Genomic DNA, 15,415 nt, shown 5'->3' with positions numbered 1-15,415 from the left:
AGGGTTAGGAGCAGTGGAGGGAGGGTTAGGAGCAGTGGTGGAGGTTTAGGAGCAGTGAAGGGAGGGTTAGGAGCAGTAGTGGAGGGTTAGGAGCAGTGGTGGAGGTTTAGGAGCAGTGGTGGAGGTTTAGGAGCAGTGAAGGGAGGGTTAGGAGCAGTGGTGGGAGTGTTAGGAGCAGTGAAGGGAGTGTTAGGAGCAGTGGTGGAGGGTTGGGAGCAGTGAAGGGAGTGTTAGGAGCAGTGGTGGAGGGTTAGGAGCAGTGAAGGGAGGGTTAGGAGCAGTGGTGGGAGTGTTAGGAGCAGTGGTGGGAGAGTCAGTGTTAGTGAGGTCAGTTAAAAAAGGAGTTAAAAAAAGATCACTGTGCTGTCCATTCTCAGGGTGAGTGTGGAGAGTCTGGATGAGGAGCTGGACACTCTGAGATTGAGAATCAGCTCCACCCAAGAGAAGATTCAGACTGATCTGGAGCTTCTGCAGCAGCTCCAAACATTCATGCAGGTGTGTGTGCGAATCTGTGTTGTGTCTCTCTTTTTATGTGTGTTCTTTATATATATATATATATATATATATATATATATATATATATATATATATATATATATGTGTGTGTGTGTGTGTTGAAGGCTGCTGCTGGTGCTATAGCTGAGGTTAGCAGCAGCAGGGCGGAGCTGCAGAAAGAAGGAGAAGATATGATTGATTTTTTCTGTGAAGACAAAGAAACTTTCAAACTGGACGAATGTTTCCACATCTTCCACAACTTTTGCTCCAAGTTTAGGAAAGCAGTTCAGGTAAGACCCAGTAAAGCACACACACTCATACACACACTGTTAGATTTCCACTCGAGTAACAGTGCAAACCATCCCTTTAATGAACCCTAATCTCTCTCTCCCTCTCTTTCTCTCTGTAGGATAATGTGGAGCGGGAGATGAGGGCGGAGTCTCGGCTGAAGCGTTTGAGGGATCTGGAGGTTAAGCGTAGTTCATGGGCAGGGCTTGACAAACTTGGTGGAGCTTTTGGCTCTCGGTGCAGCAGTGAGACCGATGTTCAGGCAGCTCTGAAGAGAGAGGGGCTTTGGGGCTTCCTCAGGGCACACTCCTTAAGCCCCCAGAGTCCTCTGGGGCAGTTTGGGAGCCTCCGTCGCTCACGGCAACAGTTCAGCGACAGCATCACTGAGTCTGTGATAACAGTGGACACACACTCCCTGGTGCCGCCTCTGCAAGCCTTCAGCTTTGACCCCTTAACTGAACCTCACAATGGCAACACCCCCACTCAAATACAGGACCCCTGGGGCCCCGGCCAAGCTGACCTGATTGTGACAGAAAGTAAACTACATCCTAATCCAGAAAACGGCGTACATTCAGAGAAAACCATAGCAACAACAGGTGAGTCAGAGACAAACATCAGTCCTGACTGGTCAGAGAAACCGAATGAAGAAGAAAATGCCTCAGCTGCCCACGTGGACTTCCAGCACTCTGCCTATTCTGCAGCGTCCCTCTCTGTCCAATCAGCTATAAAGACCACCAGAGACTCAACTGAGTTCACCAGTGAGGTGTCAGAAGTCAAACTGGCGCATTGGTCAGTGTCAGTGTCGAGCACTGAGGCACCTGGGTCTGACTTCAACCCCAGCACTAATAGGCAAATGAGAAAAGACATACAGAGACAGTCTGTCAATCCAGAGGATAAAAGAGCCCTAATCAGAAGAATGTCCACGTCTAGATCAGCCACCCCTCCAGAACCTCCCAAATTCTCCCAAATTAACCCGAGTCGCCCTCTTCACCCTGTGCGGACACTCACCCCATCTGAGAATCAGAGCATGAGGAAAGTTGTTCCCATCAACCGACACCTGCAGACCTCTGCAGTCCCCAGCACCTCCCACCCCCCAACCTCTAAAAGATCATCTATGCAGAGGTCACCTGTCCAGAGGTCATCTACACAGAGGTCACCTGTGAGGAAGGTGATGGTCCAGCCAAAATCACCACCAGAGGAGAAAATGTGTCGCTCCACACTTAGCACTCTCGCTGGGGAGAGCGGTGCTCTGTCCTTGTACCAAAACCCCTCTCACATCCATTCCCCACACTTTGCTCAGGGCACTGTGGCCTCTGCGACCCGCAGAGCTGCTGTTGCTCCTGGCAACCATCCTGTCAATGAAAGCACAGTGGCAACTACTTCAAAAGCACCTTCGCTGAATCGTGCAACATCCCTCAGACTAGCACAGAGCAGAGTGACCTCACCAAGTAGAGTCACCTTACAGAGTGGAGTGACCTCTCATAGTGGGGTGACTTCACCAAGTAGAGTCACCTCTCAGAGTGGAGTGACCTCTCATAGTGGGGTGACTTCACCAAGTAGAGTCACCTCTCAGAGTGGAGTGACCTCTCAGAGCAAAGTGACCTCACCAAGTAGAGTCACCTCTCAGAGTGGAGTGACCTCTCAGAGCAAAGTGACCTCACCAAGTAGAGTCACCTCTCAGAGTGGAGTGACCTCTCAGAGCAAAGTGACCTCACCAAGTAGAGTCACCTCTCAGAGTGGAGTGACCTCTCAGAGCAAAGTGACCTCACTAAGTAGAGTCTCCTCTCAGAGTGGAGTGATCGCTCAGAGTAGAGGGATCTCAAAAAGTGCAGCCACTAGAACCCAAAATGTTCAACTGACTCCCTCTGTTGGCCACAAGAGAAAGGACATCTCCTCTGAGAAATTGTCAGTTTTCAGAGAGTCTCAGAAGAAACCCCTCAGACCAGCCTGGAGGTAGAAGAGCGGTCAGTGAGTGACCTGAGCTCATAGTGTTCCAGATGACCATAAAAACACCATCCCTTCAAACTGGGAGCTAACTGTGTACGGATACTTTATACAGTCAGACTCCTCAGTAGATCAGCTTGTCCAGCAGTTTCCTTCTTGACTTAATGTGTTTGTCAAAACCCAAACACACACACAAATAAAAACACTCCCTCTCTATCATCAGTTGTTTGTAGTTAATGTTGAATAGAGACTGCTTAGTTAGCCTCAGTCTGGGCTTATTATCAGAGTATCTCCAGAACATCAGCTTTCAATAAGGAGGGAAACCTTCTCAACCCTCAGTTAAAGTCAATGTAGAAGATTTCTTTTGAGACTTTTTTCTTGGTCCGTTCACCCTGAAATCCTGATCCAGTATAAAGAACAGCTACAGATTTACATTATGGAGAAAAGTGAGAAACAGCAGTGATTGATCAGTATATCAGGGTCAGTGATGGATCAGTATAACTGGGTCAGTGATGGATCAGTATATCAGGGTCAGTGATGGATCAGTATAACTGGGTCAGTGATGGATCAGTATATCTGGGTCAGTGATGGATCAGTATATCTGGGTCAGTGATGGATCAGTATATCAGGGTCAGTGATGGATCAGTATATCTGGGTTAGTGATGGATCAGTATATCTGGGTCAGTGATGGATCAGTATAACTGGGTAAGTGATGGATCAGTATATCTGGGTCAGTGATTGATCAGTATAACTGGGTCAGTGATGGATCAGTATATCTGGGTCAGTGATGGATCAGTATAACTGGGTCAGTGATGGATCAGTATAACTGGGTCAGTGATGGATCAGTATATCTCAGTCAGTGATGGATCAGTATAACTGGGTCAGTGATGGATCAGTATAACTGGGTAAGTGATGGATCAGTATATCTGGGTCAGTGATTGATCAGTATAACTGGGTCAGTGATGGATCAGTATATCTGGGTCAGTGATGGATCAGTATAACTGGGTCAGTGATGGATCAGTATAACTGGGTCAGTGATGGATCAGTATATCTCAGTCAGTGATGGATCAGTATAACTGGGTCAGTGATGGATCAGTATAACTGGGTAAGTGATGGATCAGTATATCTGGGTCAGTGATGGATCAGTATAACTGGGTCAGTGATAGATCAATATATCTGGGTCAGTGATGGATCAGTATAACTGGGTCAGTGATAGATCAGTATTACTGGGTCAGTGGTGGATCAGTATATCAGGGTCAGTGATGGATCAGTATATCTGAGTCAGTGATGGATCAGTATATCTGGGTCAGTGATGGATCAGTATAACTGGGTTAGTGATAGATCAGTATATCTGGGTCAGTGATGGATCAGTATATCTGGGTCAGTGTTGGATCAGTATATCAGGGTAAGTGATGGATCAGTATATCTGGGTCAGTGATGGATCAGTATAACGGGGTCAGTGATGGATCAGTATAACTGGGTCAGTGATGGATCAGTATAACTGGGTCAGTGATGGATCAGTATATCAGGGTCAGTGATGGATCAGTATATCTGAGTCAGTGATGGATCAGTATATCTGGGTCAGTGATGGATCAGTATAACTGGGTCAGTGATAGATCAGTATATCAGGGTCAGTGATGGATCAGTATATCAGGGTCAGTGATGGATCAGTATATCTGGGTCAGTGATGGATCAGTATATCTGGGTCAGTTATGGATCAGTATATCTGGGTCAGTGATGGATCAGTATAACTGGGTAAGTGATGGATCAGTATAACGGGGTCAGTGATGGATCAGTATAACTGGGTCAGTGATGGATCAGTATATCAGGGTCAGTGATGGATCAGTATAACTGGGTCAGTGATGGATCAGTATATCAGGGTCAGTGATGGATCAGTATATCAGGGTCAGTGATGGATCAGAATAACTGGGTCAGTGATGGATCAGTATATCAGGGTCAGTGATGGATCAGTATATCAGGGTCAGTGATGGATCAGTATATCAGGGTCAGTGATGGATCAGTATATCAGGGTCAGTGATGGATCAGTATAACTGGGTCAGTGATGGATCAGTATATCTGGGTCAGTGATGGATCAGTATATCTGGGTCAGTGTTGGATCAGTATATCAGGGTCAGTGATGGATCAGTATAACTGGGTTAGTGATGGATCAGTATATCTGGGTCAGTGATGGATCAGTATAACTGGGTTAGTGATGGATCAGTATATCTGGGTCAGTGATGGATCAGTATAACTGGGTCAGTGATGGATCAGTATAACTGGGTCAGTGATGGATCAGTATATCAGGGTCAGTGATGGATCAGTATAACTGGGTCAGTGATGGATCAGTATAACTGGGTCAGTGATGGATCAGTATATCAGGGTCAGTGATGGATCAGTATATCTGGGTCAGTGATGGATCAGTATATCTGGGTCAGTGATGGATCAGTATAACTGGGTCAGTGATGGATCAGTATATCTGGGTCAGTGATGGATCAGTATAACTGGGTCAGTGATGGATCAGTATAATTGGGTCAGTGATGGATCAATATAACTGGGTCAGTGATGGATCAGTATAACTGGGTCAGTGATGGATCAGTATATCTGGGTCAGTGATGGATCAGTATATCTGGGTCAGTTATGGATCAGTATATCTGGGTCAGTGATGGATCAGTATAACTGGGTAAGTGATGGATCAGTATAACGGGGTCAGTGATGGATCAGTATAACTGGGTCAGTGATGGATCAGTATATCAGGGTCAGTGATGGATCAGTATAACTGGGTCAGTGATGGATCAGTATATCAGGGTCAGTGATGGATCAGTATATCAGGGTCAGTGATGGATCAGAATAACTGGGTCAGTGATGGATCAGTATATCAGGGTCAGTGATGGATCAGAATAACTGGGTCAGTGATGGATCAGTATATCAGGGTCAGTGATGGATCAGTATAACTGGGTCAGTGATGGATCAGTATATCAGGGTCAGTGATGGATCAGTATAACTGGGTCAGTGATGGATCAGTATATCAGGGTCAGTGATGGATCAGTATATCTGGGTCAGTGATGCATCAGTATACCTGGCTCAGTGATGGATCAGTATATCAGGGTCAGTGATGGATCAGTATATCAGGGTCAGTGATGGATCAGAATAACTGGGTCAGTGATGGATCAGTATATCAGGGTCAGTGATGGATCAGTATAACTGGGTCAGTGATGGATCAGTATATCAGGGTCAGTGATGGATCAGAATAACTGGGTCAGTGATGGATCAGTATATCAGGGTCAGTGATGGATCAGTATAACTGGGTCAGTGATGGATCAGTATATCAGGGTCAGTGATGGATCAGTATAACTGGGTCAGTGATGGATCAGTATATCAGGGTCAGTGATGCATCAGTATACCTGGCTCAGTATATCAGGGTCAGTGATGGATCAGTATACCTGGCTCAGTATATCAGGGTCAGTGATGGATCAGAATAACTGGGTCAGTGATGGATCAGTATATCTGGGTCAGTGATGGATCATTATATCAAGGTCAGTGATGGATCAGTATATCTGGGTCAGTGATGGATCAGTATATCTGGGTCAGTAATGGATCAGTATATCTGGGTCAGTGATGGATCAGTATAACTGGGTCAGTGATGGATCAGTATAACTGGGTCAGTGATAGATCAGTATATCAGGGTCAGTGATGGATCAGTATATTAGGGTCAGTGAGAGAGATTAATTAAGAAATGATGTGTAAAATTAATTAAGGGATTAAATGTGGGATTATGTGTGGAATTCATTTAGGAATTAAGTGAGGGATTAATTGAGGGATTAAGTGTGTGACTATAACAGGATACATTGCAACAATAATTTACGGATTTTAACACAGATTATAACTTTATTATTACTCAGTTTCTACATCATTTATTGTATATGAAGAGTTGCTGAAACAGTGTGAAACGGTCTGTAGAACCTCTGAAGAAATCAGCAGGACAGAAAAACATTAATTTAATTATATCTATTAATTATACAATTCTGTTTACTTTGAACTTTTAAAAGTACAGACACGTGGTTACAGCTGATAATTCATCTAAACTTTAGATTAGTTTAAAGAAACAGATAAGCAAAGCAGTTCAACTGGAAAGTGATTCATTTGTTAAAAATAATTAATCAAAAGTCACGTCCAGGTTCCCTGCCTTCACTGTAGAGGCTGTTGTGATCAGCTCACAGTTACTGCAGAAATCTGTAGGTGGAGTCGATCGACTGTTAAAGAGACATGTATAATACTGGGTCAGGTGGGTTCAGTAACGCACACAGCGCAGCCGGTGGCAGTGCAGCACATCGCTGGGGTCAGGGGATACCAGGTCAATACGAAACCCTTCGGCCAGCACTACCCTCAGCAGCTCAGCCATGAAGTCACGGGTGTCGAAGATGGAGATGCTGCCACTGGCGTGGGTGGAGACACCGCTGTTGCTGTGGTTGGAGACACTATAATCAGCTTGATAAGTGGCGCTTAGCTCCTGGAAGCCATGCTTGATGTGCTGTTCCCGCGGCAACTCTGGCGGACAGGGAACCCACTCAAGCTTCAGATCCATCCACCCTGCCTGCGGCACCACCGAAACGCTGCCTGTCCAGTAGGAGAAGCTGGAGCTCAGCAGCTCGATGAGGGTGTGTGAGGTGCAGAAGATGTGGGCGGAGTGGACACGGACGGCACAAGAGCGCAGCTCGTAGTTCTCCGGTTTGCGCTTGTAGTTGAAGTGCAGAACTCGCTCTGCGCTGTCCACCTCTACGCACAGCAATGCCCCTCCCCCTCCTGACCTGTTCCCAGGCTCTGCCCTCCTGCGCTCCAGTTCCTCCATCAGTGGCCGTATCTGGAAAAAGTCGGCCTCGCGTCGCAGAAGGGTCAGCTCCGTGAAGTCCGCTGGCAGGTCCAGGCTGCTGCAGCGCAGGAAGTTGAGGATATGACGGAAGGTTTTCCCGTCTCGGTCGATGAAGAAGTTCCCGTGGGAGTCGCGGAGCAGTGGAATCTGGCCGGTGAACATGGCGCCCAACATGGAGTCCCGGCAGCGTGTCAGTGTGTCCAGCGTTGTGGTATAAAGCTCCCCCCCCACGTTCACACACACAGGATCAGAGACACCATCATTGTCATCATCCCGCAAGTTCAGCATCTTCACACACACACAAACTCTTAACCAAGACCTGCAGATTCTCCTTTCTCCTGCACAGACAGCCTGTGTGTGTGTGTGTGTGTGTGTGTGTGTGTGTGTGTTTGCTCTGTCAGCTGACTAGAGTTGCATAAGAGAGGTTTTGTTGTGTTCACAATCAGAGACAGTGAACAGCATGATAATGAGCACACAAACACACACTAGGCCTAACATACAGTGTGTGTGCATTAGTGTAGAACGTGTAAGTGTCTGCAGTCTGTGTGTGTGTGTGTGTGTGTGTGTGTGTGTGTGTGTGTGTGTAGTGTGGTTTTGGGAGGTCTGGATTATCTGGGTCAGTGATGGATCAGTATATTAGGGTCAGTGATGGATCAGTATATCTGGGTCAGTGATGGATCAGTATATCAGGGTCAGTGATGGATCAGTATATCTGGGTCAGTGATGGATCAGTATATCAGGGTCAGTGATGGATCAGTATATCTGGGTCAGTGATGGATCAGTATATCAGGGTCAGTGATGGATCAGTATATCTGGGTCAGTGATGGATCAGTATATCTGGGTCAGTGATGGATCAGTATAACTGGGTTAGTGATGGATCAGTATATCAGGGTCAGTGATGGATCAGTATATTAGGGTCAGTGATGGATCAGTATATCAGGGTCAGTGATGGATCAGTATATCAGGGTCAGTGATGGATCAGTATAACTGGGTCAGTGATGGATCAGTATATCAGGGTCAGTGATGGATCAGTATATCAGGGTCAGTGATGGATCAGTATAACTGGGTCAGTGATGGATCAGTATAACTGGGTCAGTGATGGATCAGTATATCAGGGTCAGTGATGGATCAGTATATCTGGGTCAGTGATGGATCAGTATAACTGGGTCAGTGATGGATCAGTATATCAGGGTCAGTGATGGATCAGTATATCTGGGTCAGTGATGGATCAGTATAACTGGGTCAGTGATGGATCAGTATATCAGGGTCAGTGATGGATCAGTATAACTGGGTCAGTGATGGATCAGTATAACTGGGTCAGTGATGGATCAGTATATCAGGGTCAGTGATGGATCAGTATAACTGGGTCAGTGATGGATCAGTATAACTGGGTCAGTGATGGATCAGAATAACTGGGTCAGTGATGGATCAGTATATCAGGGTCAGTGATGGATCAGTATAACTGGGTCAGTGATGGATCAGTATAACTGGGTCAGTGATGGATCAGTATATCAGGGTCAGTGATGGATCAGTATATCTGGGTCAGTGATGGATCAGTATATCAGGGTAAGTGATGGATCAGTATATCTGGGTCAGTGATGGATCAGTATATCAGGGTCAGTGATGGATCAGTATATCTGGGTCAGTGATGGATCAGTATAACTGGGTCAGTGATGGATCAGTATATCAGGGTCAGTGATGGATCAGTATATCAGGGTCAGTGATGGATCAGTGAGTGTGTGTGTATAGTGGGTCAGTGTGCATGTGTGTGTGTTTGTGTTAGTGTATATTGAGTGTGTTAGTGTATAGTGAGTGTGTGTGTGTTAGTGTATAGTGAGTGAGTGTGTGTTAGTGTATGGTGTGTGTGTGTTTGTGTTAGTGTATATTGAGTGTATGTGTTAGTTTATGGTGTGTGTTAGTATATATTAAGAGTGTGTGTTTATGGTAGTGTACAGTGAGTGTGTGTGCGTGTGTTAGTGTATGGTGTTTGTGTGTGTGCTAGTATATATTGAGAGTGTGTGTGCGTGTGTTAGTGTATATTGTATGTGTTAGTGTATGGTGTGTGTGTTTGTGAGTGTGTGTTAGTGTATGGTGTGTGTGTGTGCGTTTGAGTGTGTGTTAGTGTATGGTGTGTGTGTGTGTGTGTGCGCGTTTGTGAGTGTGTGTTAGTGTATGGTGTGTGTGTGTGTGTGTGTTTGTGAGTGTGTGTTACTGTATGGTGTGTGTGTGTGCGTTTGTGAGTGTGTGTTAGTGTATGGTGTATGTGTGTGCATTTGTGAGTGTGTGTTAGTGTATGGTGTGTGTGTTTGTGAGTGTGTGTTAGTGTATGGTGTGTGCGTTTGTGAGTGTGTGTTAGTGTATGGTGTGTGTGTTTGTGAGTGTGTGTTAGTGTATGGTGTGTGTGTGTGTGTGTGTGTTTGTGAGTGTGTGTTAGTGTATGGTGTGTGTATGTGTGTGTGCGTTTGTGAGTGTGTGTTAGTGTATGGTGTGTGTGTTTGTGAGTGTGTGTTAGTGTATGGTGTGTGTGTGTGCGTTTGTGAGTGTGTTAGTGTATGGTGTGTGTGTTTGTGAGTGTGTGTTAGTGTATGGTGTGTGTGTGTGCGTGCGTTTGTGAGTGTGTGTTAGTGTATGGTGTGTGTGTGTGTGTGCGTTTGTGAGTGTGTGTTAGTGTATGGTGTGTGTGTGTGCGTATGTGTTTGTGAGTGTGTGTTAGTGTATGGTGTGTGTGTGTGCGTTTGTGAGTGTGTGTTAGTGTATGGTGTGTGTGTTTGTGAGTGTGTGTTAGTGTATGGTGTGTGTGTGTGTGTGTGTGCGTTTGTGAGCGTGTGTTAGTGTATGGTGTGTGTGTTTGTGAGTGTGTTAGTGTATGGTGTGTGTGTGTTTGTGAGTGTGTGTTAGTGTATGGTGTGTGTGTGTGTGCGTTTGTGAGTGTGTGTTAGTGTATGGTGTGTGTGTTTGTGAGTGTGTGTTAGTGTATGGTGTGTGTGTGTGTGCGTTTGTGAGTGTGTGTTAGTGTATGGTGTGTGTGTTTGTGAGTGTGTGTTAGTGTATGGTGTGTGTGTGTGTGTGTTTGTGAGTGTGTGTTAGTGTATGGTGTGTGTGTGTGCGTTTGTGAGTGTGTGTTAGTGTATGGTGTGTGTGTTTGTGAGTCTGTGTTAGTGTATGGTGTGTGTGTGTGTGTGTGTGTGTGTGCGTTTGTGAGTGTGTGTTAGTGTATGGTGTGTGTGTGAGCTTTGCAGACAAATCTGTAATCCCGGCTGCAGTGGTCATCATTGTATCGGCCATCCATGTGGAAGTGAGCACAGTCCTCTCCTCCCCCCAGACCATGAAGCCGCCAGTCATCAGGCTGACCAGGCATCCACTCACTGCTTGCACACACACACATTCAAATGAATCTGAACACACACACTGACAAATATGCTCTCTTTGCATCTCACAAACACACACTCACCGCTTGTCAATTACATACGGAGTTCCATCAAGCCACTCCCACTCTCCTGTTCTCTCATCACTCAGACCCAGCCAATAATAATACGGCATTGTACGCTGGATAACAAACTCCTACACACACACACACACACACACACACAGATTATCGATTATCACAGATAAACAGTGTGACACATACTTATACACAGGTTTTTGTAAGGGCTTATAGGCGTTGGGTGTTGTTGGGTTAATGGGTTGTGTTGGGTGATGTTGGGTTAGTGGGTGGTGTTGGGTGTTGTTGGGTTAGTGGGTGATGTTGGGTGTTGTTGGGTTAGTGGCTGGAGTTGGGTGTTGTTAGGGTAGTGGGTGGTGTCTGGTTAGTGGATGGTGTTGGGCGTTGTTGGGTTAGTGGGTGGTGTCTGGTTAGCTGGTGGTGTTGGTTGGTGTCTGGTTAGTGGGTGGTGTCTGGTTGGTGGGTAGTGTCTGGTTAGTGGGTGAGGTTGGGTTAGTGGGTGGTGTTGGTTGGTGTCTGGTTAGTGGGTGGTGTCTGGTTGGTGGGTAGTGTCTGGTTAGTGGGTGAGGTTGGGTTAGTGGGTGGTGTTGGTTGGTGTCTGGTTAGTGGGTGGTGTTGGGTGTTATGAACCTTCTCCTCTCGGCTCTTCAGGATCAGCAGTTCTGCTTTCATGTTCTCACACTCATCTCGTGCTCGGTGCCACGACATCCCATAATCAGAAAAATAATAGCAGTGTTTAGAGAACACTGACCACTGCAGCGGACAGCACTGATCCTGGGTTTCTACACACACACACAGACACTGCAGCTGAGGATCTGAGAGCAGCTGAATGTTGGGAATTGAGTTTTACACAAACGGCTGTTCGGCTCACCGTTGTTGAGTTTGTTGAAGAGACATTTCAGCTGAGACGCAAACCCCTCAATTCTGTCCACATTAAAAGACACTCACACAAACACACACACACACACACACCACGTAAAAACGTTTATCTTGCGCAGGATAACGGGTAAAGCTGTGGTCACACCAAATATGAATGAAAAGGAAAACGAAACATTGCAAAAAAGGAATTTGCTTTGAACCCCACAAATTTGCAAACCTTTGGGAGTTGGAGCCAATAGAAAACTAGAGGGCGGGGCTACGCTCATCTTTGAAAAATAAGCTGGAGGAGCTGAACTAGCGGGACCAACAGCTTACTGCAGACGAGCTAACAGCTCATTTGAGCTGTTCGCTAAACAGGTTAGTTCAGACACTTACTGTCTTCAGATCTCTCCTGCAGCGTGTTCAGGTTCAGCCCCATCTGACTGACTTTCTGTTGCATGAACTCGCCTAACACACACACATACACACAAACACCCACACACACACACACACACACACACACACAAACTGTGAGACAGTAATGTAGGTATACAGTAATACTGTAGGGCCGTAAGGTTGCTATGGAATCTCAGGGGGTTGCTACGTTGATCCTAAACCGCGGTTAAACTGTAGCTATGGAACTGGCTTAGAAGTGTATAGTTATATTACACTGCTCAAAAAAATAAAGGGGACACTTAAACAACACAATATAACTCCAAGTAAATCAAACTTCTGTGAAATCAAACTGTCCACTTAGGAAGCAACACTGATTGACAATCAGTTTCACATGCTGTTGTGCAAATGGAATAGACAACAGGTGGAAATTATTGGCAATTAGCAAAACTCACTCAATAAAGGAGTGGTTCTGCAGGTGGGGACCACAGACCACTTCTCAGTACCTATGCTTTCTGGCTGATGTTTTGATCACTTTTGAATGTTGGTGGTGCTTTCACACTCGTGGTAGCATGAGACAGGTAGCATGAGACACTGGCGCCCTGTGCTCTTCACAGATGAAAGCAGGTTCACACTGAGCACATGTGACAGACGTGACCGAGTCTGGAGACGCTGTGGAGAGCGATCTGCTGCCTGCAACATCCTTCAGCATGACCGGTCTGCAGTGGGTCAGTAATGGTGTGGGCTGGCATTTCTTTGGAGGGCCGCACAGCCCTCCATGTGCTCGCCAGAGGTAGCCTGACTGCCATTAGGTACTGAGATGAGATCCTCAGACCCCTTGTGAGACCATATGCTGGTGCGGTTGGGCCTGGGTTCCTCCTAATGCAGGACAATGCTAGACCTCATGTGGCTGGAGTGTGTCAGCAGGTTCTGCAAGATGAAGGCATTGAAGCTATGGACTGGCCTGCCCGTTCCCCAGACCTGAATCCGATTAAGCACATCTGGGACATCATGTCTCGCTCCATCCACCAACGTCATGTTGCACCACAGACTGTCCAGGAGTTGGCGGAGGCTTTGATTTTGTTGTCAGCACATTCAACTTCGTACAGAACAGAGTATTCAATGAGAATATTTCATTCATTCAGATCTAGAATGTGTAATTTGAGTGCTCCCTTTATTTCTTTGAGCAGTGTATAGAGGCCGATGTGTGTAAGTGTGTGTGTGCTGAGTGTGTGTGCTGAGTGTGTCCGTACCGTGTTTGTCCAGGCTCTGGATTCTGGCGGTGATTGACAGCAGCGTTTGGGTCAGATTGTTGATTTCTTTTTCTACAGTTGACAATTTCCTGTCCATTTGCACTTCTACACCCCCCCCCCCACACACACACACAGCAGGCAGGAGTGAGAGGAAGTGTGTGTAAAGCAGACTCTGTGTGTGTGTGTGTGTGTGTGTGTTTCACTCACTTGTCACAGAGATGGAGATAATCAGGATCAAAAGCAAAATGACTGAAAATCCAAACAAACAAAAACTCCACCGAGACTGACCAGCAGGGGGCACCACAGCTAATCTGGAGACAGTGTCTGGTGACACACACACAAACATAAAACACACAAAAACATACAACACACACACAGAAACAAATATACAAAACACTCACACACAAAAATATAAAACACACAACACAAACACACAAAATAATATAAAACGCACACACACACAAAACATAAAACACACACGAAAACATAAAACACACACACACACACAAAACACACACAGAAACAAATATAAAACACACAAAAAGAAAAACACACAAACACAAAAACATACACATAAATACACATAAACATAAAATACACACACAAACAAAAACACACACTCAAACATCAAACACACACACAGAAACAAATATACAAAACACACATGCACACACACAAAAACATAAAACACACACAAACACAAAAACACACATGCACACATGCACACACACAAAAACATAAAACACACACAAGCACAAAAACACACACACAAAACATTCAAAAACACACACAAAAAACACACATACAAACATAAAAGATACAAAACACACATGCATACATGCACACACACAAAAACATAAAACACACACAAACACAAAAACACACACACAAAACATTCAAAAACAAACACAAAAAACACATACAAACATAAAAGATACAAAACACACAAAAAACACATGCACAAAACACACACACACACAAAAACATACAAAACACACACACAAAACACACACACACAAAACACACACACGCATACAAACACACAAAACATAACAGATGAGTTAGATCTGAACTTCTTTCTAAACTCTCCATCAACACCACCACCCTGAACCCTCAACACCCCAACACAACCACCATCAACACCACCACCATCAGCACCCTCAACACCACCAACACCCTAACACACAGACAGAAGACACACACACACACCTTTTCTCCAAATGGCTTTGGTGTCGGTGTTGTCCAACTCGTCATGGTATTCGTTGCTGTTGGAGCTGCTCTCTCCTGTAGAGTGCCTCATGATGAAGTCTACACACACACACACACACACAAACACACAGTTAGATCCAGATTCAGGACCAAACCAATTCTCTGAGCTTTTGATTTCCACACAATGTCAATCAAGCGCAATTAAACCTGCAGCGCTCTGGAACGTCTCACACTGTAATAAGATCCAGATTTCAATCCTGTTTCTCCAAAAGGATCTGGTCTGTTTCCTCCTTTGATCTTTGCCTGAGATCAGACAGCAGCAGAGTAAAGTTCAGCTTCATCCGTAAAACTTTAAGAAAAGTCTCACAGAACTCACCACTCCAGGAGAACCCTCCACAGACCACAGCACAGTGTGTGTAGGTGTGTGTGCTCTATGGTGAGTACACCTTGTACCTTGAGCTGTGTGTGTGTGTGTGTGTAAGAGGAACATGTAGAGGGTGATCATATTTACTCAGCCAAACAAACTGATGAACTTAGCAAAGTACAGAATCATCCTGTGTGTGTGTGTGTGTGTGTGTGTGTGTGTGTGTGTGTGTTTGTGTGATTCAGCTTCTTGGTGACAATTTAGCTCCCCAGACCTCCAGTCCTCTTGCTTATTAATAAGTT

The 15,415-nt window shown here is 45.5% G+C and overlaps 3 protein-coding genes across 3 annotated transcripts in view; 1 reads left to right on the top strand and 2 right to left on the bottom strand.

The window, feature by feature from the left end:
- The window catches only part of LOC140577340 (uncharacterized), a 15,170-nt gene extending 12,227 nt beyond the window's left edge, over positions 1 to 2,943 (top strand). Inside the window, exons 10-12 of the mRNA XM_072697265.1 lie at positions 378 to 495; positions 621 to 785; positions 905 to 2,943. Coding sequence (XP_072553366.1) covers positions 378 to 495; positions 621 to 785; positions 905 to 2,740 — 2,119 coding nt within the window. The 3' untranslated portion in view covers positions 2,741 to 2,943. The remainder of the gene's footprint in view (positions 1 to 377; positions 496 to 620; positions 786 to 904) is intronic.
- A 3,663-nt stretch (positions 2,944 to 6,606) lies between these two features.
- Positions 6,607 to 8,226, bottom strand: LOC140577271 (BTB/POZ domain-containing protein KCTD21-like). Its single transcript, XM_072697170.1, has one exon. The coding sequence runs from the start codon at positions 7,880 to 7,882 to the stop codon at positions 7,016 to 7,018; it is 867 nt and encodes a 288-aa protein (XP_072553271.1). The 5' UTR covers positions 7,883 to 8,226; the 3' UTR covers positions 6,607 to 7,015.
- Positions 8,227 to 10,772: 2,546 nt separating this feature from the next.
- Positions 10,773 to 15,134, bottom strand: asgr1a (asialoglycoprotein receptor 1a). The gene is made up of 10 exons (XM_072697311.1): positions 15,126 to 15,134; positions 14,983 to 15,052; positions 14,750 to 14,848; positions 13,748 to 13,864; positions 13,541 to 13,645; positions 12,291 to 12,362; positions 11,908 to 11,979; positions 11,667 to 11,818; positions 11,046 to 11,155; positions 10,773 to 10,959 (listed from the first exon to the last, which is right to left on the bottom strand). The coding sequence occupies exons 3-10, from the start codon at positions 14,838 to 14,840 to the stop codon at positions 10,803 to 10,805; spliced, it is 876 nt and encodes a 291-aa protein (XP_072553412.1). The 5' UTR covers positions 14,841 to 14,848; positions 14,983 to 15,052; positions 15,126 to 15,134; the 3' UTR covers positions 10,773 to 10,802.
- Positions 15,135 to 15,415: the final 281 nt, after the last annotated feature.

This window comes from Salminus brasiliensis, chromosome 14 (genome assembly GCF_030463535.1).
Source record: "Salminus brasiliensis chromosome 14, fSalBra1.hap2, whole genome shotgun sequence".
Lineage (NCBI taxonomy): Eukaryota > Metazoa > Chordata > Actinopteri > Characiformes > Bryconidae > Salminus > Salminus brasiliensis.
This window is presented reverse-complemented; position numbering and strand designations above follow the sequence as displayed.